General features: G+C 38.7%; 2 protein-coding genes across 6 annotated transcripts in view; one reads left to right on the forward strand and one right to left on the reverse strand.

Moving 5' to 3' along the window:
- Window positions 1–167: 167 nt before the first annotated feature.
- On the reverse strand, window positions 168–21,120 carry GEN1 (GEN1 Holliday junction 5' flap endonuclease). 4 transcript variants are annotated; one of them, XM_069805743.1, is made up of 15 exons: window positions 20,688–20,811; window positions 19,447–19,555; window positions 17,568–17,765; window positions 15,591–15,777; window positions 14,204–14,380; window positions 12,395–12,505; window positions 9,374–9,447; window positions 8,758–8,849; window positions 7,774–7,924; window positions 7,620–7,656; window positions 7,437–7,517; window positions 6,018–6,148; window positions 4,182–4,243; window positions 3,490–3,633; window positions 168–3,262 (listed from the first exon to the last, which is right to left on the reverse strand). In XM_069805743.1, the coding sequence occupies exons 3-15, from the start codon at window positions 17,726–17,728 to the stop codon at window positions 1,806–1,808; spliced, it is 2,865 nt and encodes a 954-aa protein (XP_069661844.1). In that variant the 5' UTR covers window positions 17,729–17,765; window positions 19,447–19,555; window positions 20,688–20,811; the 3' UTR covers window positions 168–1,805. The 4 variants fall into 4 exon arrangements, with proteins under 4 accessions (XP_069661844.1, XP_069661846.1, XP_069661845.1 ...); XM_069805745.1 differs by lacking the exons at window positions 19,447–19,555; window positions 20,688–20,811 and adding an exon at window positions 21,053–21,120; XM_069805744.1 differs by lacking the exon at window positions 19,447–19,555 and having other exon boundaries at window positions 20,688–20,827.
- A 49-nt stretch (window positions 21,121–21,169) lies between these two features.
- The window catches only part of SMC6 (structural maintenance of chromosomes 6), a 40,926-nt gene continuing 38,540 nt past the window's right edge, over window positions 21,170–23,555 (forward strand). The window contains exon 1 of one of the 2 annotated variants that reach the window (XM_069805748.1): window positions 21,170–21,361. The gene's annotated coding sequence lies outside the window, so the exon portion shown is untranslated. The remainder of the gene's footprint in view (window positions 21,362–23,555) is intronic. The other variant, XM_069805747.1, reaches the window with a different exon arrangement.

The following is a 23,555-nucleotide window of genomic DNA, read 5'->3' on the forward strand; positions in this document are numbered from 1 at the left end:
TTTGGAAAACAAACAAAAAACCCCTCCAAAAATTGCTCTTGCCCCCCAATTCTAAAGAAACCCCTAAAACACAGAAACCCACACACTGTGGGTGAAATTGTCCAATCCTTCCAACAAAAGGGAACATACCCATACACTGGGAGGGAACAAAAGTGAGGTCATTCACATGATGTTGGCATTTTTATTAATGAAAAGTCAAACTCTTGATTCCAACTTTCAGTATTCAAAATCAGCAGCAAGGAAAAGAATCATACATAACCAATAACAATGTTTTTCCAAAAACGGTCTGATCTCTCCACTACTGACCACTGCATAAGGAATCTCTCCATTTATGGTCCCCAGGTAACTGCTACTCTTATTTTCCTTAGCAACTCTATTCTTCTAGCTACCCTCTCACATCAGCTGGGTGGTTAAGAGTCTCCAGAAGAGAGAGACCATCTTCAAAACTGAAAAAAAGTTTCCAATATTTTGGATTTTTTACTCATTTCCATAATACATTTCTCATTTGGAAAATCAACTATAAACCTTCTCCACCTGCCCACAGAGGAAAATAAGAAACTACCATTTTTGGCTAATTACAGACTGTATTATCTATAGACTACCTATTTCTTCCTTAAACACATCTGGAATTTAGCTTCCTAACTTTTAAAGCCTTGGCCTTTATGAAGAAAGAATTGACCTTTTCATTAAGGCATGGATATTCCAAATTTCAATCCTTAACATTCTATCTTGGTAAGAGTGGCCTTCCTTCTGGTTGGTCCATAGAAAAAGTTATGAACGCTTAAATGCAGGCCAGGAGGCATTTTCTAGTAAGCTATTGAAGACAACTTTTTTTTTTTTTGTATGAACAAAGATTGCTTCTATATTAAAGAGGTATGAAGAACACCTTCAAAAATGCAATTGTATTCAAGTTCCCCCCTTAAAAACAAACATTTACATGATATTATCCAAAGAATCTGCAATATCATCATTAAATTTTGATTTTCTGTAACTTAACCTTCATTCTATTATAAGTAGAAGTGAGTGTTAGATGGAATTTCCTATCCTTTAAGAAAAAAATGCCCCTCACTATAAATGTTTGATTAAAAAAGCCATCAAATTTCCTTAAATATTAGATATGACAGCTACAAAACCAGAATATCCTTACATGGCTTATTCCATTCTTTGGAAGATGCACATACTCAAAGAACAGTTTATTATAGGGCATGGCAGAAATAAATTTAGCTACCCTGCAAGGTACATCTGCTGTGTGTCTCTATCTGGTCCTACAGAGATAGTCAACACAACTGGCATCCCAAGGTTTGAAAACCCATTTTAAAACTAGCAAAATTAAGTTAGTGGAGCAGAATGGAAAATTTCAGTTGGAAAGAGCTGTATCACTTTGTCTTATTAAGAATATCCAACAGCAGTGCAGGCACTATTTTAGTAAGTCTGTTTTTAAAAGCAGAAGGACTAACAGCCGTACATAAAATCCTCACAAACGGTTGGGAAAAAAACCTTCTTATTTCGTAAATAACCCCCCCTGCTCCCTTGTATACTATATATCCTGATACTTATGTATCAAGTTTAGAATCTAATCAAGTCCAGAATAACTGGCACTTGCCTATAATCAGCCATTTGGTACTTTTGCTAACATTTTAGTTTCAAACTTTAGCTCTAGTATGCAGTATTTCACAGCACTTCTTATTCATCAAAACTGTGTCCACTTAAAATTGATAGAGCATACTGCAGAAACTTTGAGAAAGAACTCTGTAAAAGCTGAAGGTTCAGAGTTAATTGTTATCATAATCTATTTTATGAGGAACCTAATTAATTTTGATTCTTCCTTTTAGTCTTTCAGACAGGGGAAGTGGACTGTCTGCCCATGCATAAGATGGAACAGCACTTTTGGCTTGCTGCATGGGACCACAACCCAACCTCTCAAAGGGTTGCTCTGGACTTTGGGGACAATTAACTTCCCCTGCAGAAGACGGTTTTGGAGATACTTGCAATGAGAAACTATTACCAGCTTTTTTAAAATTGGTCATTTTCTTCTTCCCTTTAATTATAAGGGCTGAGTCACTGTTTGTTCTTTTGCTAGTAACAATGTTACTGCTTTCCTTTGAAAAACATTTTTTAAACTGATCGGGGTTCAGTTGCCTTTGCTGCTGCTCGTAAATCAGATTTTTGTTCATATTCCCATCATCACTGTCTTCACTAGAAGAACATCTGTTGTGACACACACTCCTTTTAAAAGAAGTTTTCCAAGTAGTTTGAATACAAGCTTTTTTAATGTGACAGCCAGTTACATCTGGTGGCTTTTGAGATGCTGGAAGCATTTCACACCCAGGATGCTGTGTCTCTGTTGTTTGCCCACTGAGGGTTAGAGATGTTGAACTGCTTATATTATGGTCCTTTTGCATCATTTCAGCCAGGCCGTCAGCTTTTTTGTACTGATCTTGATAAATGTGTATGCTGGATTCCCTTGCATAGTTTTCTGACAGCACATTTTTACTTTCCTGCACTAGTTTGTTTAACTGACACGAGGAAGAGACATAATCTTTATCAGGATTCAACATTTCTTGTGTTTGTTTAAAACATTTCAAAGACTCCGGTTGCGTTACGTCTTCAGACAACAAAGGCTTTGATGGAATGGAAGTCTTCTTAAGTATTCGCTCACTTAAAGACCACTTCTGAAATTGTTCCATAGCATCATCTGAAACCAAATCATCTGCACTATCAGAATGATGTTGATCAGTCTGCATAGCATCAGAATATTCTGAGCTACCTATTACTGTTTCATGACCTAGAGCACGCGAGTGTTTTATGCATGTAGTTAAGTCAGCTGCTGGATCATGGGTATCACCCCCAAGTGCTGGTGAAGCGCTGAAGAAGGTTCCTTCCCAGTCAATACTGCTCAGTTGTAGACGAGCTGTTACAGAGGAAGAGGATGATATCCCAGAATCTTTAGTAAATTGTGCTGGCGACACAGATGAGTCGGCCAACATACTCTGTAAAAGTGAGTAAGATGTCGTCAGAGGAAGAGCAGCTGCTGATGCTGGCATTTGAACAGTTGTTATGCAGGAAGCTGAAGCTAACACTAGATCTTTTGATTCAGTACTTCTCTGGTGTATCTGGTCTTCTCGGGGAGTTTTTATATCTGATGTGGAGTCTTGCACGGGAAGAATTCCACATCTAGATTTTAAATTCATTTGCGACAGAAGATTGCTAACTTCATCATAAACATTTGATAATTCCTTTTCTTTCGGTCTGTCTTTCCTGTCTGAAAAAAATAAAAAGGGCATATCAAAATGACATATTAACCACAGTTCAGATTTCCTAGTGCTGAAGTATTAACTGGTAAGATAAAAGCAGAGTCCCTGCAAGATATCATGCCCTGATCTTGACAAAACATGATATTGCTCAACAGTGGGAGAAATTTTTGTTGCTTTTGCTTCTTGTATTCTGGAAAGACCCAGAAGTTCCTAAGAAATAAGCTTTTGGACTTACTTTTCTGTTTCTTCTTCAGAACTTCTGACTTTTCCACTTGATAAAGGGCAACAACATCAGGATAAGCAGCCTGAAACAAAGACTCCTCTTCAACTGTGACTACAAACAACTCCACAGGTTCATCTTCTGCATCAACATAATGTTCTAAAAAATTAATGACTGTACATTAGACATGTATATACAGAGGTATCAAAGTAGGGAGCAAGTAAAACAACAAAAGATTTATTTGAGCACAAAGAAGGTATGTAAAAAGATTAATAGTATAATGCTTGAGATTTAGCTACAAGTAAAGTCTTTTTCTTTCTGCCAGTCTCCTGGCACACTAAAGGTAGAAGTCTGTCAGCATAGAAAAATTTCTAGTTAGTAAAGTCACAGCTTTGGGTACATAGTGAAATAAGAGATGAAATACAGAGTAACTAATGTAGTATACTAACATGTACCAGAAAAAGTACCTGAAGACCAAGTCCCTTGCTTTCTAGGTAGATTTTTTTTTTTTTTTTAAAGCATTGCTTTTACTTTCAGGTTATGTGAAATCTGATGCACATTTTCTATTGTTTTCATAGAACAGTTTCCAATCTCACCCACATTTCATTGCCTCATAATGTTGTCAAACTCTTCTCCTCTTTAAAGCATGCTTTCCTCTTTTTCTATGAACAGTTTTGTTCCATAATGTACATAGAAACCAGACCAACCTGGTTTTTGCCACTCAATTTCAAAACAAGGAACTCCGTTTTTAACACGTGTCTTGACTATCCTGTAAGAACAGAAGCAGCCCATTAAATGATTTTATTTAAACAGGAAATGAAAAAAATCTAAGTTATCTAAAAATATTTCAATACTCTAATTTGTAGTGATTCAGAGGAAAAAATAATCTTGTAATAGTGAAATTAATATACCTTTTAAGAAATACACTACTTCTCTGTATAAGTTGCACAGTAACATTTTGTGTCTAGATTTGAGTAATGAAACATTTTTATTTTTTTTAATGATACAGCTCAGAGGAGCATAACAAGAAATTAAAAAGCTATTCTGTAACAGACAACCGTAATGCAGGCTCCTACAAACATCAGTTTGATATCTTCAACTAATGCCTCAGAGAAGGCTGTTGCCATAGACAGTAATTTTCTGAATGACCAGACAGGGTCATTTATATCTTTTGCATGAGAGCATGAAGGAAGATAAAACATGTTCTGAGCAGGGACAGACAGTCTTTATGAAATTTTTCTAAAAACATTATCTACACCCCAGTTTAATAGGTTCCTGCATGCAAAGAGGCTCCCGCTGAATCAGTCGGTACTGTGTTTTTAAACACTTCTTAACCAAAGAAATCTTCTAGAGCACACATGATCTGTCTTTTAAACTTTTGAAACACTATAAAGTGTTATAAACAGAGGATGTCAACTAATTCATTCATCAAGGTAAATGCTGGTAATTGATCTAGCCAATCCATTTAAAAAGCAGCTCCCAACCAGTCTCTCCACTCTTTTGAAAGATGGCACTGAATAGAACAGCTTCTCTCCAAGTAATAATTTAACAGACACATCAACCCAGAAGAGATACTATCATATTGCTACTGACTGTCCTTCTGTCCCCCCAAAATTAAGGTCTACGAAATCTTGAACAGCCTCAAGGAACATGAAAAAACTACTAACCTTCTTGCAATACAAGAATTTGGGGGGGCGGCAGAATTTAGGTTTCATTTGGAAAATTAAACCATCAGATACTAAAGTTACAGTAAGTCACAATTCTGTTCACACAGTGAAGTTAAGTTCAGATTTGCCAACAGACACTGTAGATTCTAAAAGTTTACGGAAGTTTAAGAAAGGATTAGATCATTTAAAAAAAAATACACTGAGGGCTGATAGAAGGTACAAATTCTGGCTCAGAAAACCCCCGAGTAACAGAAACCCAGACGGTGGGAAAATATTTCTGGGGAAAGTAGTTACATGCTTTGCTTGGGGTTTTTTTTCCTGCATATCCATTTTTAGTAACAGGACACTTGGCCATTTTTATATTCCTAAACGCAGCAGTCCTGAAGGAAAACGTTTTGAGAAGGGGTAGCAGAATAGAACTGTAAGCCAATGATTTCATCAGACACATAGTACGACAGTCAGTAGGCCCGATAAGGAATCAGAGACCATGACTGAATCTGCAGATGCTCATTTCTAAGTCTGGGCTCTTATTTTGAATCACAGAAGTCAATTAAACTTCTGCTAAGAACCTGAACAGAGGATCAAACCTGTAATGCTAAATCTCATGTGCAGATCCAAGGAAATAGAAAGTAAGCAGAGGAAAAGCAGGCATTGTCAGTTAGAATGAAAGGAAACTGCTGTACGTACTACTTTGTGCAGCAGTAACATAAGAATTGGTGTACTGATCTAAATTTTCACCTCTATTCAAAATGAGCAAAAAGCTTGAAAGAGAGATGGAAGAAAACCGTTTTATTTCTGTAAAAAAGGAAAAAAACCAGGATTTTCATCCAGTAGCAGAAGTAAACATATTGAGTTCAAGAAATCAAGCTACATTACCGTATTGCCTGCAGTTGTTTTGAATCAACATATCCAGATTTTCTCTGGATCATATCATAACGTGTCAACAGTGCTAACAGCTTCTTACAAGCGTAATGTTTAGTCCATTCCATCTTCTCAGAAGCAAATATCTGTTAGTATAAAAACACCACCCCAAACTTTAAAACTTTCTTATTCTGTTAGATATCATGCTTAGATAGCTGTGTAGTAGGAACACAGGACTAAATACTTAAAATATCTAGAACGCTTTTATACATTAGTGTAACACCCAAGGATATCTCACTGCCAAGGGAGGGAACAGTCATCCGTAACATGGCAGATTCCTCAGCTGTCAGTAACAAGCCAAGGGAATGGTTGTGTAGTGGCAGCAGCAGTTGCTAAACACCTGATCAGATTCGGATCAGCTACACAAGGAACTGTGAAAATCACGGATTTTGCATGTAAGAGAAGGATGAAGACGGATTTTCATTAAAGCTATATTGCTTAACAGCAGTCTATCATGCTATACATAATTCTCACACTGTTATCAATCCTGGACAATGAAACATTGTAAAAGATCTGCTTTCACCAATAAAAAACAAATAAAAATCACTCTTAGAAAACAATGCTAACATGCATATATTAACATTCTCCCCTGCTTTCCCCCACTCCCAAAAAGAAGCTTCACAGGATATTTATCCTTTCTTCTATGGACAGAGGAATAAGCTAGACCACTTTTGAACTTTGTGCACTTTGAATTAAAGGGCCTCTGAACTTGAAAGCTGGCAGTATTGTGCTAAATACAAGCCTGCTATCTGTTTTTGGGAAAAAATGTGACATTCAGAATAAAAGCCACTTCTGCTTGTTATATACAGAAGCTGGTTATCTCAATACTATATTTATGATCGAAAAGAAAGTTTAATGTTAAAAAAAAAAAAAGCCACAGTCATGACTTGCTACGATACCCAAAGTTACTATATACGCACTGTCAGTATGACAATGAAATAAGCACAAGTAAGAATAAGAGCTGTATCTGTTAATACCTTTATGAAAGGTGGATGAAAACAAAAAAGATAACATCCCTGAAGCAGATATTGTATCATATAACCATTCAGTACTTTACACACTATATAGACAATGCAGCACTCAGCAATCCAATCTAGTAATACTGGACAGTGAAAAACAAAACAATGGCAAATGACCTTTTTTCCAAGTTCTCTTTCTTCCACTTTTCTACATACCTATTTACATCAACTGATTGTTTTCAAAGTCTCCAATTTTATGCTTTCAAAAAAACGAGGTACATTGAGAAGTTTTAGCAAGATCCTTTAATTCTTATGTCCAGTAAAATTACCAATGAAGATCAAAATTATCACAGATGTCTTTCTTACTAACAAACAAACAACTACAGAGCTGAATATCCAGAATTTTGTTATATACCTGAAAGGACAATAAATTTGGCCTTTGACATTCCTTTATGTTGATCAATTTATTCTTGTTTACAAGAAATTCTTGGATAACCTTGACATAAAACAAAAAAGAAGCAGTTTAAGAGAGGGTTGAAAACTGACATTTCAATTAATTGATTAAAAAAATTAATCTTTAAATAGGCTTGTTTATTACCTCAGAGAATGGAAAGCCCTCACAACTGTTAGCTTTTCTGCAAGTAAAACAAATTTGTTAGGAACCAAATACAGATGGGAAAAATGCAGAATTTAAATGCTCACCCTGCACATGAACACAGGTAAAAGCAGTTCAATTTTCATGACATTCCTACTTTCTGATATTGTCCTCCACTGCACTTGCTTGTTTCACTTGCTCCAACTGATGCCATTCACAAGGGCAGCGGTATTCAGAGTCATTGGGTTTGCAGTATCTAGTGCTTTCACAGAATTTACATCCACTGTGCTCATGTTCCTTGTAAGATCCTATAGAAGCAGATGCACAAAACATGAGGAGAAAAGAGGTTTCCAAAATCTCCAAATGTACAAAGCTAATAGTACGAACACAAAGCTCAGAACATAGACAAATTTGACATGAATAGTAGCTGTAAGCAGATCTGAGTGCATCAGCTGTATTTATATATCTCCAGTGAAAACTGACAAATACAAGAAAGCTTTCATTTTTTTTTGAAGACTTTTTCCCCCAACAGTTTCAGACCTTATGCTGAAAACTACCTACAAACTACAGAAGTAGTCCATGACAACCTGGCAAACGTATGTAAGTAACATATTTGAAACAAGCTTTTCCTTCTCCAAGTGATTGGTTTGAACAAGTTCATTGATCAAAGATGTGACCAAAATTAGGTTTCTTAAGATGAATTTTTTTAAGATGAATTTTTTTAAGAAAACACTGCAGCAAAACCCAGCAGTGCTAATGGATCCAGTCCTCTTGATGCAAGACCAATTCAGGCAGCTAAAGAAATAGTTGCTTGTCAGTATAGCATACTTTCTTTACTGATAATGTTAAAAAGGCAAATATCTGGGATCACACAACAGCATTGCGATAACATTCCACCTGCTATCAACTAGTTTCACATTTGAAGAAAGGCAGTTCCCAGCCTCAAAAATATTTATATAAAGACACATATACACAATGCTGAAAATGTGAAGATTTCCCAGAAGCTGAATAACACGGAGTTTTAATGCTAGGCATAAAAAAAACCCCAAACCCAACCAAACAAAAAAATCCCCCACCCCACACAACCAGAACAAAACCTAAACAATTAGGCTAAAAATAAAATTCAGCGCTTTTCACTGACCTGGATGATGGCACTCAGAACAGTGAATTACCCTTTTAACAACCAACGGTGGATTATTACCATACCGAAATTGTTCTTTCCATTGCTCAAACCTAAAAGGATGATATTAAAAAGATTAAGAAATATTTTTAACTTTCCTACTTAAAATGAAACACTGAAAAATACTATTTCCCAGGCAACAACCCGAGAAAGAGAGTTTTCCAATTTATGAAATACATTTCTTTTACAGTACATTACATGATTGTCGGATTTCTAGTATTGACACACACATTATGATAGCTAACATAGAAAGCATTTGGTATCTCATGTCCTGATCCACAACCCAATTAAAAATCAGCAAAAGTCTCTCATCAGTCCCTATGACTTCCTTTCCAACATATCAACATACCTTTGCTAGCTCAAGAGCTAGGAGCCAGCTAACGTTTAAAACAATTAAGAAGCTTGCCTAGGAAAACACATAATTCATTTAGCAAACAGAAAGTAAGGAATGTGGTAATCCCTTCCCCCCCTCCCAAATTAAAGTATTATGAACATTGCCTTGGAGCTGAAGTACATACTAGCAAGTCTTTGAATAAAATCAAACTACTTCAGCATACAACATAAATTTTCATTTTACCTTTGCAGTAAGTTTTGACCTCGTAAAGTTTCAATTAACTTTAAAGCTTGTTCCTTCCCAACTCCTGGAATGCCCTATAGAGACAGAAATATGAAATATCATTTAAACAGAAAATACTCAGGTTTTCATAAAAACTGCCTTCATAACATTATGTGGAGAAATGACAAAAATAATCCCAGATGTTGAGAATAAATTAAGAAAAATAATTTTTGACCAAGTTCTAAAGTCAGAGAAGGTGACAGATTACAGCTGTACTACCAGTGTAACACAGAAGCTGCATAAAATGCTCCTATGCTCAATAGCAGCTCAGATAAAATAAGGTGGAGAAAGAAGTTAGTAGAAAAAAAATAGGAAAAGAGGTTTTGTTTCTGTTTTCCTTCTTGCTATCTGCAACAGGACAATATAAAATACTGGTAACATTCTTGCCAGCAAACTGCCAGAGAGCTGAAACTTTTCAGAATTGTCTTGGAAAGACAAAGACGAAGACATATCTTTTGGATTTTAGAGTCAAAAGGCTAGAACTTAAGAGGTAGAAGAAACACAGCAAAAAGCTTTCACTCACAGGAAAGAGATGCTTTATGGCAACAGAAACAACTTCTAATATTTGAAGACCTCAAGCACTTACGCAAATTCAATTCTGAGAGGTAACAAAGAAAAGTGCAAGAGCATTTTCTGAAAAGTAATTAAAACCCACAATAAAACCACAAACCCAAAGAATTCCTCCCCTCCCTTTCAATAATTGCTTGCTTGATTTTGACATTTACTCCATTATTACATCTGTAGTATGCATGTCCTTTATAGGAAAGGGGACTACCACCATGGATAATAGATAGGAACAGCAAATATTCTCACAGAATCATAGAATGGTTCGGCTTGGAAGGAACCTTTAGAGGCCATCTAGTCCACCCCCCCTGCAATGAGCAGGGACATCTTCAACTAGATCAGGTTGCTCAGAGCCCTGCCCAACCTGACCTTGGAGGTTCCTTTTCTGGAACCTAGCTCATGGACTGAGATCCAGAAGTTTGTAGTAATCCCTAGACATACTGAAGAGTGAAAGTCAGTTGATTCAAAACAACCAGAGGAGGGCCACAAAAACGGTCAGAGGGATGGAACGCCTCTCCTATGAGGAAAGGCTGAGAGAGTTGGGGTTGTTCAGCCTAGAGAAGAGAAGGCTCCAGTGAGACGTTACTGCTGCCTTTCAATACTTAACGGGAGCTTGTAAGAAAGATGGGGACAAACTTATTAGTAGAGCCTGTTGTGATAGGACATGGGGTAATGGCTTTAAATCAAAAGAGGGTCAATTCAGACTAGATATAAGGAAGAAATTTTTTATGATGAGGGTGGTGAAACACTGAAACGGGTTGCCCAGAGAGGTGGTAGATGCCCCATCCCTGGAAACATTCAAGATCAGGTTGGATGGGCTTTGAGCAACCTGGTCTAGTTGAAGATGTCCCTGCTCATTGCAAGGGAGTTGGACTAAATGACCTTTAAAGGTCCCTTCCAACCCAAACTATTCTATGATTCCATGGTTTAAAATGCCCATACTGCTCTTCCAGTTCTTTTTTCAATCCTTACCGTATTTTGCCAAGAATCAGTAGAGTTGAATATAAAGATTGTATTGAGTGTGCTTTTTCCAGCATTATTACAAATAAATCTATAGCTTATTTTTAACCAGCTGTAATGGCTGAACTGAATATATGCAACCATATGAAATAAATGTACATTCAAAACCATTTAGAAGTTTTCACTGGACTGCAGCCAGACACTCAGGTAGCAAGTCAGATATTCAGCTTCTGCAAGTAAAGCATCATTTTGACATATATTCAACAAAGGAAGTGGAATTATAAAGTGGTATTCTCATTTATCTGTTCCGCCAATCCCCATTCCCAATGTGCTCCTGTAATTCATCTTTCCTTAGAAGTTTCTATCTTTATCCACTTTGCTGGGCTGCAGTAACTCAAAAGACCTATCTGACATTACATAATAGTGTTACTTCAGGACTATGCAAGAACCTGACATTCCGGGAGCTGCTAGTTCCATTACAATAACCACTGATTAGCCACCATTTTTTTTACTCCTTCTCTCTTTATACATTTATTTTGTAATTATAATAATACCAACTATTTAAAAGATTCCTATAACAGAAGCAAGTCTTTCAGGAAAAGATAAAGTAATTAGAGCTGTTTGCTCTTTCAGCAGTATCAGTTGTTTAAAAGGACAGTTTTATCAAATTAGCACACAATGATTTAAAAATAACTAGATATCCACTGCAAGCCTGAACAGGAGCAACTGTTGCCTGAAGTCACTGTATGATGAACTGTATGGAAATCAAGTTTCATCCCACTTTCTTTCCATTTCAAATAGCCATTACAACAGCTTCTGTTCAAAGTCTCCAAAAACATTCAAGAGCTTACAGAAAAAGAAAAAAAAAAAAAAAAGTGAAGTAGCCATGAGTGAGATCCCTCTCACTTCATTCATTAGGCAAACTTTCAAATAGGTGACTTCTACTACTTCATAAATCATGTATTTACAAATGATAGAACTGAAAAGGGATACATCCAAACTGTACCGAGAACTGGCATTACTAATAACTACAGTTCAAAACCATAAGTACTAAGTCTTCCAAACAGCATAGACAAAGCTGTTTTTCTCATTTTCCACAGCTATTCTGCCAGGGATGTAATTATACACGAATGGTTACAAAGCATCATCATGAACAACTGAGTTCTCACATTTTTGCTCAAAGTAATCAACATCTAAACTTTTGTCTTCACCTCCATTATAGAAAGTCTGGAATAATACATGACAGTTTTAGAAAGATTAATGTTCATGAACCATTCTGATTATCTTTAAGCCTTCACAAATAAAATTTACAGCAACTTACTAAGCATCTTCTTCAACTAGATCTCAGTAATTGTGCATTGCATACAGTTTTGTCAGCATGCACATGTCTCCCTTGATATAGTTTATTGTTTTTCAAGACAGTGTAAGTACCTAATAAAAAATAATAATATTGCTTACCTTTGGAAGATAATCACAACCCAGAAGAACAGCTAGCCCAATCAAAGACTCTCTGTCACATCCAAGCTTCTCCTTAATAGAGGACATTGTGTAACAGTCAAGATGTGGATCCTGCAAGAGAAATTATCACATGTGTTATTCCTGTAACATCAGGGAAGGAACTGCCCTGAGTCACATTCAGTAGTGATTGCCTACCCACCCCTATTCACCCACATGTGCAGGAAATGGGTGTATCCCATAAGCGGGGTCTGACAGCAAAACAAGATTAGCAGCAATTAAAATTTATAATGTAATCCATGGACACCACATGAATAACTACAGTTCTGGAATTTAAAGTTTTAAGTATGGGCATCAACTGTTGAAAGAAACTAAAATAAGCCAAGGGGTGTTTTTATTGTTTACTACCTGTAGAAAAAATATGGCAAACTAGCATTATCCAGTACTAGTGGCTGTGCAAGTCATCTCAGGAACTGCAGTTTTTAAAATCCATGTAAACATTTTAATGTGCTACTTGAGTAAAATAAAATAAAATAAAATAAAAAAAAAAATTAAAATGTTACCTACCATATTAGACATGAGCTAAAGGAACACCCGAAGCTTTGAAGGGTAGGGGGACTCAAACACAACAACATGAAATCAAGATTAACATGAATCAAAACATAGGACACTAACTACCCCGTACCGCCCCCGCCCCTCCCACCCCAAAAGACAAAAAAACCCTCCACACAAGCCAACAACCCAAAATAATCCAAAATAATCCAGTTTTCTGGAACAGATGCCCCTGACAGACACACACTCACGTAAATTATTCTTTTATGTTGACTTATGTATGTAACGAAGTACACCTGAAAGATTGAGGCCACCTTCATTTTAGGTGATAAATGACAAGGAAGTTGAATGAAAGAGAAAAGAACCAGGTCAAGATAGAACCCAAACATGGTGCTGAAGCAAATCATCTTCCATCAAATTAATTATTTTTTAAGAAAAGTTAGTTTGTTCATAGTGCTTTTTTTCTGTCCTATTGATTTTCTCCTTTACTGAAGTATTTTCTCAACAAGTCTTTCAGATGAATATTATTTAAAATTCCAACCCCGATACCATTTTTCCTCCACTTTCTTATTAGATTCACCAGACAGAACACATGCATTCCTTTCTCTGATTTATAGAGAAAGTATAAAATATGGAAATTTGGGGTTGCCTTTCACCAGCTCTGGAAAATTGCATTCCTAACAAATGAACACTTCAGCTCAAGGTCATACATTGATCTGTTTTTTTTTCAATGATTGCAACAATTGATTATGATACAGATGTACAATCCCTACCCTATTCATCATGTTTAACTGGAGGCTAATAGTACTAATCGTAAGTATATTCATAATAAAACAAACCTGCAAATGCAAGTGTGTGAACACTGTTATTAGACCCAGGAGGCTGACCACTCCCATATGCCCTAATGGTAAATTTATAGGAAGCAATTACTTCACTCAAATTCTTCACTGTAGAGGAGGAAAGGGAAAAAAAAAAGTTTGCTACTTAGCTTTATATTACACATCACAGGACACTACAAACACAGACAATAATACCGTAAGTGTTCTTCAGTTCGGTAGTTTTGCACTCACATCCAATACACGGGAATACTGCCAGTGAATCAAACAAAACGTTCCTGTCTTAAACGTACTATTTTAAATAAACTCAACTACTAGAGGGTCAGTGCAATAATATGTAAGTAATTGTTTCAAGTCCCTTCTTTCTATTTACATTTTTGGGAAGTGTCTAAAGAGAGGGTGAGAACGGGATGAGGTACGTTACCTTAGCATTCATGGCAAAGTTCCTATAAACTGTCTGAGCTCCATATAGAAAGACATCTCCATCATTGGTAATGCAGCCATCAACATGTCCTTTTGCATTTAGGTAGGCACACATTGCCTCCGCTTCCCCGGCTGCTTGAACCCAAGGGACACCTAAACACTCCAGCAGTTCAAGACACTAAAAGAAGGAATCGAAAAGGAAAGACAGATTGAATGCTGAATTAGATCCACTTACCAGAATGCATTTTCTCAGACACAAGTGTATAAAAAAACTGCTACTGTTACACTGCCTATAGAACACTACATCAATACAAGCACTACTTTAGAAGTACAGTTTACTCTAACAGCGAAAAAAAATATCCAACTAAGATCAAAGTATTAGTTACAGGACTTGAACACAGCATGATTAATGGTTATTCCTTCACAAAAATCTTTACACTTTAAATAGATATTTAGGATGTTTTTAAAAGAAGAGTAACAAAGGAATATTTATCTTCATGAAACAACGCTGTTTACTCTAGTGACACTGGGCTAGCACAGACTTCTTTCAACAGGTGCCAGACTCCCAGAGAAAATCAAGCATGAAAGTACAGTACTGTCAGCCTACTAAGACTGGACCACAGCATAAGACATACTGATATATACTTATATATACCTGTTACAAATTTCAGAAAAAAAATTATTTTAGAATTTAAGAATAAAACAAGAATTGATACATTCAATCTATCAAAGCCATGAGTATCTATAAATTCTATTTCACAAAATTTTGAATAGACAAAAATGATTACATATCTGCAACAATGAATGAAGAAGATTACTGAATAGGAGGTCTTTGCAACTAGAGTTGTTTCAACCATCTATACCAAGATGACTATACAATCTTCCTTTTAGCCTAATCCAGTAGGTTTCCAACAAGTATATCCTCTTAGCTATTCAGCTAGTTTACCAAATCATAGATTTTGGTTACAAAACAGTTCTGTGTACCCCTGCAAAAACACACTAGCTTAGCTTACATAGGTACACAACACATTCCTGTTTTCATGTATACCCTAACCTAGAAAAAAAAAAGTATCAATACTAACACTATAAAAGAACAAGGAAGGTGAATTTCTGTAATAAACACTCAATTATGACTGTGGCTCACTACAGCGTAACATGCATAGGAACACATCAAACAAGAAAATTATTCTGACATTGTCCCTCTTCTACAACAGTTAACAGATGCTGTAAGGCCCAGTTTGAAAGGCATGTGTTCCTTCAAAACACAAAACACTGTTGAAATTTGTTGTGTAGAAAACTATTAATTCAGTCAAGTCCTTGTATTTAATTCGGTTAAGATTTCTTCCTATCACATGAAAAATACTGGAACACAGCCCTCAATCACTCACCTCTTTTAAAATGGCTTTAAATAAAGATCTCCCTGTTCTTGCAGCTCCAACTTTCTTTGAAGGTCCATAGCGCATCTCATTCCTCTTACTCATGGTGTCTGCTTTCAACCTGGGGGCCTCTCCTTCCATGACAAACACTAGTTTAATTCCCATTGATGTTAAGAAAGAGGACCGAAAAAATAGGTTTCTGCAATAAAGCAAGGTGTTCCATAAGCTGCAGAATTAGAGAAGCCCTATTTCTTCAGACTTTTTCCTTATATCCCTCAGCCTACCTCAGGAACAATCTTAGCTTTCTCTCCACCTTTTATGATTCCCTCACCCCCAAGCTAACAAACCTTTTATCTATACCCCTGTCTTTGGTTGAAGTTGTTTTACTACAAACTTCTAACAGCTTTACAAAATTTCCAGGAAAATACCACATAAGGACAAGAAAGATCTTTTTTGGGTGTAAAGACATATGCAAATTTAAAAGGCTTTATAAAAAACGTTCAATATCCAAAGTCTGCTTCCAAACACATACCCACATTGATTCTTTTATATCAAATTTTAATCCCAAATCTATCAATACAGGCATATCAGATTCTGAAGTGACTGAATGCTGTGGTATTAGACAGTCATAGATACCATTACCATGCCAATTTATTTCATATGCAAACCAGCATCACTGACGGGTGGAATTTTGCAAGGGAGCATTAATAACTATTTGGTCTATAACATTAAAATTGAGAGCAGCAATATCAGACAGCATATGCTATGCTTTTTCCAGCAATTCCAGGATCAATCTTTCAAAAGGAGTAGACCAAACATTTATATCTCTTCAACTAACGTGGAAAGACCATTACTCTAGATTTAACTTTGTACCATTGCTACTGGTAAAAAAGGATAAACTGATCTTTTGAGGCTAGTTCTATTTTCACAAATGATATAAAAATCAATCACTTATGGTAAGTTTCTCTAAAATACTTAGCAAAACAACTTAATTTCCAACTGCCTGAAAACATTTCTTTTTTTGGTAAAAATCTGTTCATCCCTTTGTCTTGCTTTGGAAAGACTACATAAGAGATCTGGACTGGTGCTTCCATTCCACTGCACACAGGACATCCTATCAGAGCAAAGTAATGAAGTTTTATAGTTAATTACCCATTTGGGGTCATAAGCATAACATTTTAAGAAATTTTTCTCAGAAGATGCTGATATTTCATATCAGCTGAATCCAACAGAAGCCACAGGAACATCTAACAGCAGCTAGTAACTCAGTATTTTTGAGCTAACCAATAACACGTCTTTTATGAAAATTTGTATATATTTTCATTTTTGTCAGCATCACTTGCAGAAAACAGTGCTTTGAAGTTACAGCTGCTTATACTTGTTCATTCCTTACGTATGTGATTTATTTAAATTAAAAATATACATATTCTTCAAGGTTGTTCATAAGCCTGAAGAATGATTTAAACATATTTAATTCAATATGGGGTCTAACTAGAATTTTAATTTATAAACCAGATTAGGCTTGAGCATGCATGACCTTCAGTATGCTCTGAATTGACTAGCTTCCAAACTGCTGTGATAAACAGTTGGAACTCCCATACCTTCCATCACACAGCCTCAGAAATATATAGGAATTAGCACACTGATTTGTGTTCATTGATAATCTTTATATCACACAGTGCTATACCACAGTAAGACAAACATGGATCTGCTTACATCCATCTCATCCTTATCTACAGTTGAGGCTTCAAGACAAGGTACGTTGGGCCCAAGAACTTCTATTTGCACCTGAGCATTACACTGAATTCAGCCAGTATGACCACGTCTTCACTTCAAACCCTGTATGTATGTAGCACAAGCGATAACAACAGAATCAAAACAACACAGTCATATGAATTTCTGAAGTAGCCTTCAATTTGGAATAAGTATCATACCTAAATTATACAGCTCCAAGATTTCTGGCTACAATAGTTTATATGGATACCATACCTCAGATGTGGCTTGGTAACTACTCCAACCATCTTTTTAACGGTCTGTGCTTCACAAACCCACAGACTTAAATCAACAGCAAGTGTTTTTCCTTTGAGACTGCTCAAGTTGACAGGTTGTCTCACAGGCTCAAGGATTTGCCACAGATTAGTCACTCCCATTGTTCTAGCTTCTTGGTTGTCAGCATGAAGGTTTTAGCTGTGAAGACCAAGTAAAATAAAATACTTTCAGAATATGACATCAAGTATGACGTATTATGAACGTGAGGTTCAGAAAATAAATATTTAGTCATTATCAGTTTTACTTCTATGAGCCAAGAACGCTTGTAATCAAGCCTTCTAAGTGCATCTCTAGTTCACAGATGGTTTATTTCTAAATACCTTCTTTGGACTGTATGTTTTCATTGCTAATAGCCTGAACATAAATAAAACCAAGCTTAGTGTGGGGGGGGGGAGGAGGGGGGGAATCATTCATTTCCAAGTCTCATGTGTCCCTTACATACGCACAATCCAAGTTTTATTAAAAAAAAAAAACAAACCACACCTCTTGAGGGAATTACTTCCTGATCTGAAGTGGTAGGATTCACATTAAAATGTTTCTGTTCAAACAGAAGTAGCTTAAAGCTACTTGAGGAATATTTACAATAATGACAGAACTTGAACTTTCCTTAGCATTCCAAGATGATGTAATAAGGGTCAACAGCCACAGATTCCGGCTTGTGAAATACAGGTTGGACTTCAGGAAAAAAAAATAACAGAGGGTACTGCAGCACTGGTTATCCAGAGGTTGCAGAATCTCCATTCTCAGAGATTTTCAACATCCAGTCTTGCTGGTTTAACCAGTACTGGTGGAAGCCCCCCTCTGAGCAAGGAATCAGCATTGATGACCTCCAGTAATCCCTTCCAACAAACATTTTGACATTTATAACACTGTGATTGCAGAAACACGCCAGGGTGTATGTTTTTACTATTTTAGTTTTAGTATTGTGTGACTGGCACTACCTATAATGAATGCCAGCTGAAAACATACAACCATTCAGTGGCATATTTCTTTGTCTCTTATTTAACTTTACTTATATAGCTCTATTCTCCGTGCTACCCCAGTACGAGGTTTAATTGTCTTCCTTTTCTTGTCTTCTTTTTCATTATTCTTCTGGTTTTCATGCCTTGCCAGTTCTATACAAGGCCTCTAATGCATACTCTGGTTTTCCGCCTCACAATACCAATCTACTCCTGCACTGCCTTATTGTACAAGTTTGCCTCATGCTTATTTCTCTACTTTTCCCTCTTCTCCCTCAACATTAGAAGATAAAAAGCAAATAAAATCTGGACTGTTTTGTATTTCTTTCTTTCTGATTTTGAAACTACTACTGTATACTCATAAAATAAAATCCTACTCTGAATTAATCATGACTAGATGACCTAGCTGCCTGTGCTCTGAGATCTGCTTAAGCCACGTGAAGACCGATGCCACCTTGTGGCCTCTAGTGAACACGGCCACGTTAAATTCAGCTGTCTTCCACATTTAACACCATCACAGTCTATCTGTCTTTGTTGGGTGCGTTGTTCTATACTCTAGAACTGTTTTAAAACAAGGTAACTAATCAATTCCAAGTTGCTTTTAAATCAAGTTCTCATGTTACGACTTACTTTCAACAGAAATCATGTTCTCTAATCCATTTCTTTAACTACTACAATCACTCAACCTGATTTTAGTTGTATGTGTACAGAGCATAACATATTGCTTTTGCTGTTGTTATACCTCAAGCACATAAAATAAGTTAAAAATACAAATAAAGCATCCAAATACATAATTTCTTGAAGTCCAGGATGATTAATTTCTCTGGTGCACAGGGGAGGCTAACAAAAGGCATCCAAACCTTCTCAAAAGACAAGTGTGATATTCAGCTTCAGTGAGGTTTAACAATAGAACTCCTAGCAAAAAAAGGGAGATGTCTTTTTTGATGTTATCATTTGGTTCGTGCCAGCCTACATCAACACAATTTAAAAAACAAAAAAACCTGTTAGTTGGTTGCTATATATTGTTATGGAATGTCACATGTTAATTAATAGGAAATACAAATACACTACAAACACTTAATATTCCATAAGATTACAAATAAGAAAGAAAAAATAAGTATAAAAGATTGAAAACTACAAAACCCCCACTTTTTTTTAATTATGAGATAATAAAGTATTGTTATTTGAAGACAGAAGTTTTCCTCAACCCCATTCAATATATATATCTAGGGTTGAGTTATGAAAGCCTGTGAGACCTACCAGTCTTTGCTTTTTTGAGTGTATTCTGTAAAATATTCAGATCTGGACCTGTATACAAACAGATCTACTACTTTCAATAGCAGTGATCTGTCTACTCAGATTTTATTGAGGAGCTTCGTTCATCACTAGCCTCCAATCTGCTTAGAGAGATGGTAACTTCCGAAGAAGGGAGACTGAACCTGATTTTTTCATATACTTAGAAATCACTGAAGACATCATGTTATTATAAGATCATTGACAGGAAATATAAAATACCCCCCCCCCCCCCCCGATCTCCTCAATTTCTCATTGGGCCAGTATGTGCTATAGCTATATAGTTTTTATGTTTTAGAAATTGTGTTTTAAGATTATATTCTACTCTACAAAGTTTTTTTACACAGCCAGAAAAGTAAACCAGTTACTTGAAAATAACTACAGAAGACATTTAATGCTTAAGTTTAATTCATACAGATATGCTTTTGCCAAGGTAACTTTCAAAGATTGCCAAGCATATGCTTTATGTCTGACCCAGAGGTCTTTAAAAAAAGAAAGGAAAAAATAAAGCCCGCAACACGTTCTTAACAACTCTCCCACTCCTTCTCCGCCCTGCTGCAATACCCCAGCACCTGGCACAGCTTCGCCCATAAACCTGAGCACCTGAAGCACAGCAGTGGCATGCTTCAGCATTTACTCCTCAAACTCCTACGGGTTTTTACCCCTAGATGAAATCAAAACCGACAAGTTGCCTGAAAGCGAAATAACAAGACGCACAGGCATCTTGAACACAAGCACCGAAAATTCCCGCCCTGAGGTGAACTGGAGATAACAAGGCACCACGCAGGCAGGCGCTTCCCTGACCCACCGTGAGACGAACCGCCCTCTGGAGAGCTCTCCCTGCCCGCTAAGAGGGCTGCAGGCCCAACGCCCTGACTCCAGCCTTGGGACGGGGGGGGCTGCTCTCCCGCAGCGCTGCCCCCTTCCCGCCCGCCAGCGGAGCCGAGGCCGCCTCAGCGAAGGCGATTCAGTCTTGGCGCGGGGGACGGGGGGGGTGGGGATTGGTAGAAACTCACATCCCGGTCTGAGCCCCGAGAGGCTCGGGGAGACCCGGGCAGGCCTAGCCGCTAACTCCCGAGACCCCCCCAGCAGAGAGAAGGGAAGGAGAAGAACCCCCACCCCCCCAGCAGAGAGAAAGGAAGGGGAACAAACCCCCCTCCCGGGTCCGCTCACCCGCGCCGCGCTCCGTCAGCCCCAACGGTCGCCGGCAGCGCGCGCGCACCGCCCGCCCCGCCCTCCCCTCCCGGCGGCTCCGCCCTCTCGAAAATGGCGGGCCGACGGTAAACGGCCCCCTCGGGGCGGGGGACGGGAGCGCGCAGGCGCCGCCCTCCCGGCGGCTCTTCCGTCGCGCCCGGGCGTCCGCACCGCTCCTGGCCCGAGGCTGCCGCCGCCGCCGCTGCCGCCGCGCGGGTCGGGACCTGCCGGCGGTCTGAGCTTGCGGCGGTTGTAACGGCTCCGCCCGCTCAGCGGCGTTGAGGAGAGGTAGGGTGGGTGGGGGCGGGCGGGCGGTGCCGCGGTGGCCGGGCGCGGTTCTGCTCCCTGGGAGCGGGGGGCGGCTGGGAGGTCGGTCGGTCGGTCGCAGGGGAGCGGCGTCGCCTGCCCCCGCCCCGGCGCGCTGTGTTCGGGAGCCCCGCGCCCCGCCGCCCGGATCCCGCCCGCGCCGTGGGGGGGCTGTCGCAGGTGGTTTTGTGCGGGCACGTTAGCAGCCGGAGCTGGCTTCTGTCACCCGCTCTTCTTGTGTCGTGGCTGCTCGGCCTGGTGTGAGGGCTCCCCGCCGGGGTGCCCGGCTTTGCCCGTCGGCAGCCGGCGGTGGGAAGCGGGTAAGGACCGGGGAGCGGCCGCCGCCCGGGCTTTCCAGCCGGCGAGGGACCTGTCTCGCCTCTCTGGGAGGTGAGTGGATCCTTCCAGGTCGTCCGGAGAAGGCGTTGGGCCAAGCAGCTAATAACCGCGGGACTGGAGGTGCGACCGGGGGGGATTTCTGCCCCCTCTTTCCTTTGTCCTTCCCCGTAGAGGAGGTGGAGCTGCCTTCTGTGCTGCTCTCGGTCAGACAGTGCTTCTCCAGTGTCTGAGTGGGGTGGTATAGGCTTCTTGTGCATTGGCTGCGAATATATTCGGAGAGGAGTCGTGGATGTCAGTCGTGTAGTCTAACGTGGGACAGCTGGCTCGGGTAGCCCCTAAAAATACACCGCACTCCACTGCTGCCTAGGAAGCTAGGCTTCTGACTTCAGTCCTCTGAAACACGTGCCTTTTAAGTCCAGCAGATAGTGAATGTTCCCTTCCTTCGTTATTAAAAGCTGCTAGAGTTAACTTGTAATTTATTTATCACTGTCTGTGTGTCTGTTTAAGCAAAGGTAGCGTGCTGTACATCAGTAGAAGACCACAACTCGTTCTTCCTCTTCTCCCACCCAACGCTTCCTCCCATATCTTGCCTTCATCCCGCCATAGGTCTGCTCTGATGTCTTTTCTCTACCTCTGTTTTGCGAACTGGACGAAAGGCAGTCCGGGTTGTAGCCGGTCTGGGTGCAGAGTGGTTAAAGTGAGTGTTTTGAGTGGCAGCTGCTTCCTACCTCACAGGGACACCAGGCCAACACAAGGCTGCTAGAAAGCAAGTGGAGCGGTTTTGGTGGCAGGAGGTTGGTTGTGTCTGCTCTGGATGAGGCCGACTGTGACCAGCCCGCTAGGGAAAGAGGAAAACAGTTGTACAACTGCGTTGCAATGGAAGCTGTGGAAAGAGATGCCATTGGTTAAGTTGGAACACGGGTGGGCATCGGTGCATGTTGCTTCCAGTGGATGCAGCCTCTGTTTTCCTATACTTTGGTGTTAACGGGGTAAATGCTTTTCTACTATAACATGTAATAGTCCTAATAGTTTTATACGGCACATTTGAGGATTGCGTTTTTCTTTCGTGCTCTTGTTACATGCCTAACAATTACTTGTAATAATTTGTAGTGATCCTGTGATGTTTTCAGAATTGGATCTGTCTTGCCCTTACTGGTTCATGACTTACAGCTACAGTTTCTGTTCTGAACTGTATGCTCTTACATTCTATGGCAGTAAAGTTCATTTTCTCTATTAAATCAGTACTTCCGTTTTGTCTTTCTGAGTAACAGTCAGGTTCTTGTTTGAATTACTGATGTTCCTGACTCTGTCATCAGAGGTTTCCTTTAGCATAGTCCTACTTTATATTGCAATATAAACATAAATTTAGACTTCAGTTTTTAAATATGATGCCTGGTCCATTAAAAAAAACTTCTGTTAACATTTGTCAATAGTGTCTGTTGTTGGCTTCCTATTAGTTTATTACGAATCTTAAAATACTTGCACTAATATATGTTTTTGCCAGATTAACTGTTTCCAATATAGTATTGCACATTTGAATAACCTTCAGATAGGTCAGATCAGCTGCTTTTCCTTTGCCTTGAGTAGTTATTCCCAAACTGTTGTTAGTCATGGTAAGTGCTGCTGAGACTGAAATCAACTGTTTTTTCAGTTAAAAACTTAATGAGGAAAATTAGGGGTGTCTTGGTGCGAGAGTTTTGGAAGCAATTAATGTAAAAAAAGGAACTTTTTCTGTCAAAAAAAAAAAGAACATATCATTTTATGTGGGTTTTTTATTTTTTTTAATGTTATTTCTTTCTTTAGCTTTTAAAGCTTTGTTTCTTGTGAAGTCATATTA

The sequence above is a fragment of the Haliaeetus albicilla genome, chromosome 18 (assembly GCF_947461875.1).
Source record: "Haliaeetus albicilla chromosome 18, bHalAlb1.1, whole genome shotgun sequence".
Taxonomy (NCBI): Eukaryota; Metazoa; Chordata; class Aves; order Accipitriformes; family Accipitridae; genus Haliaeetus; species Haliaeetus albicilla.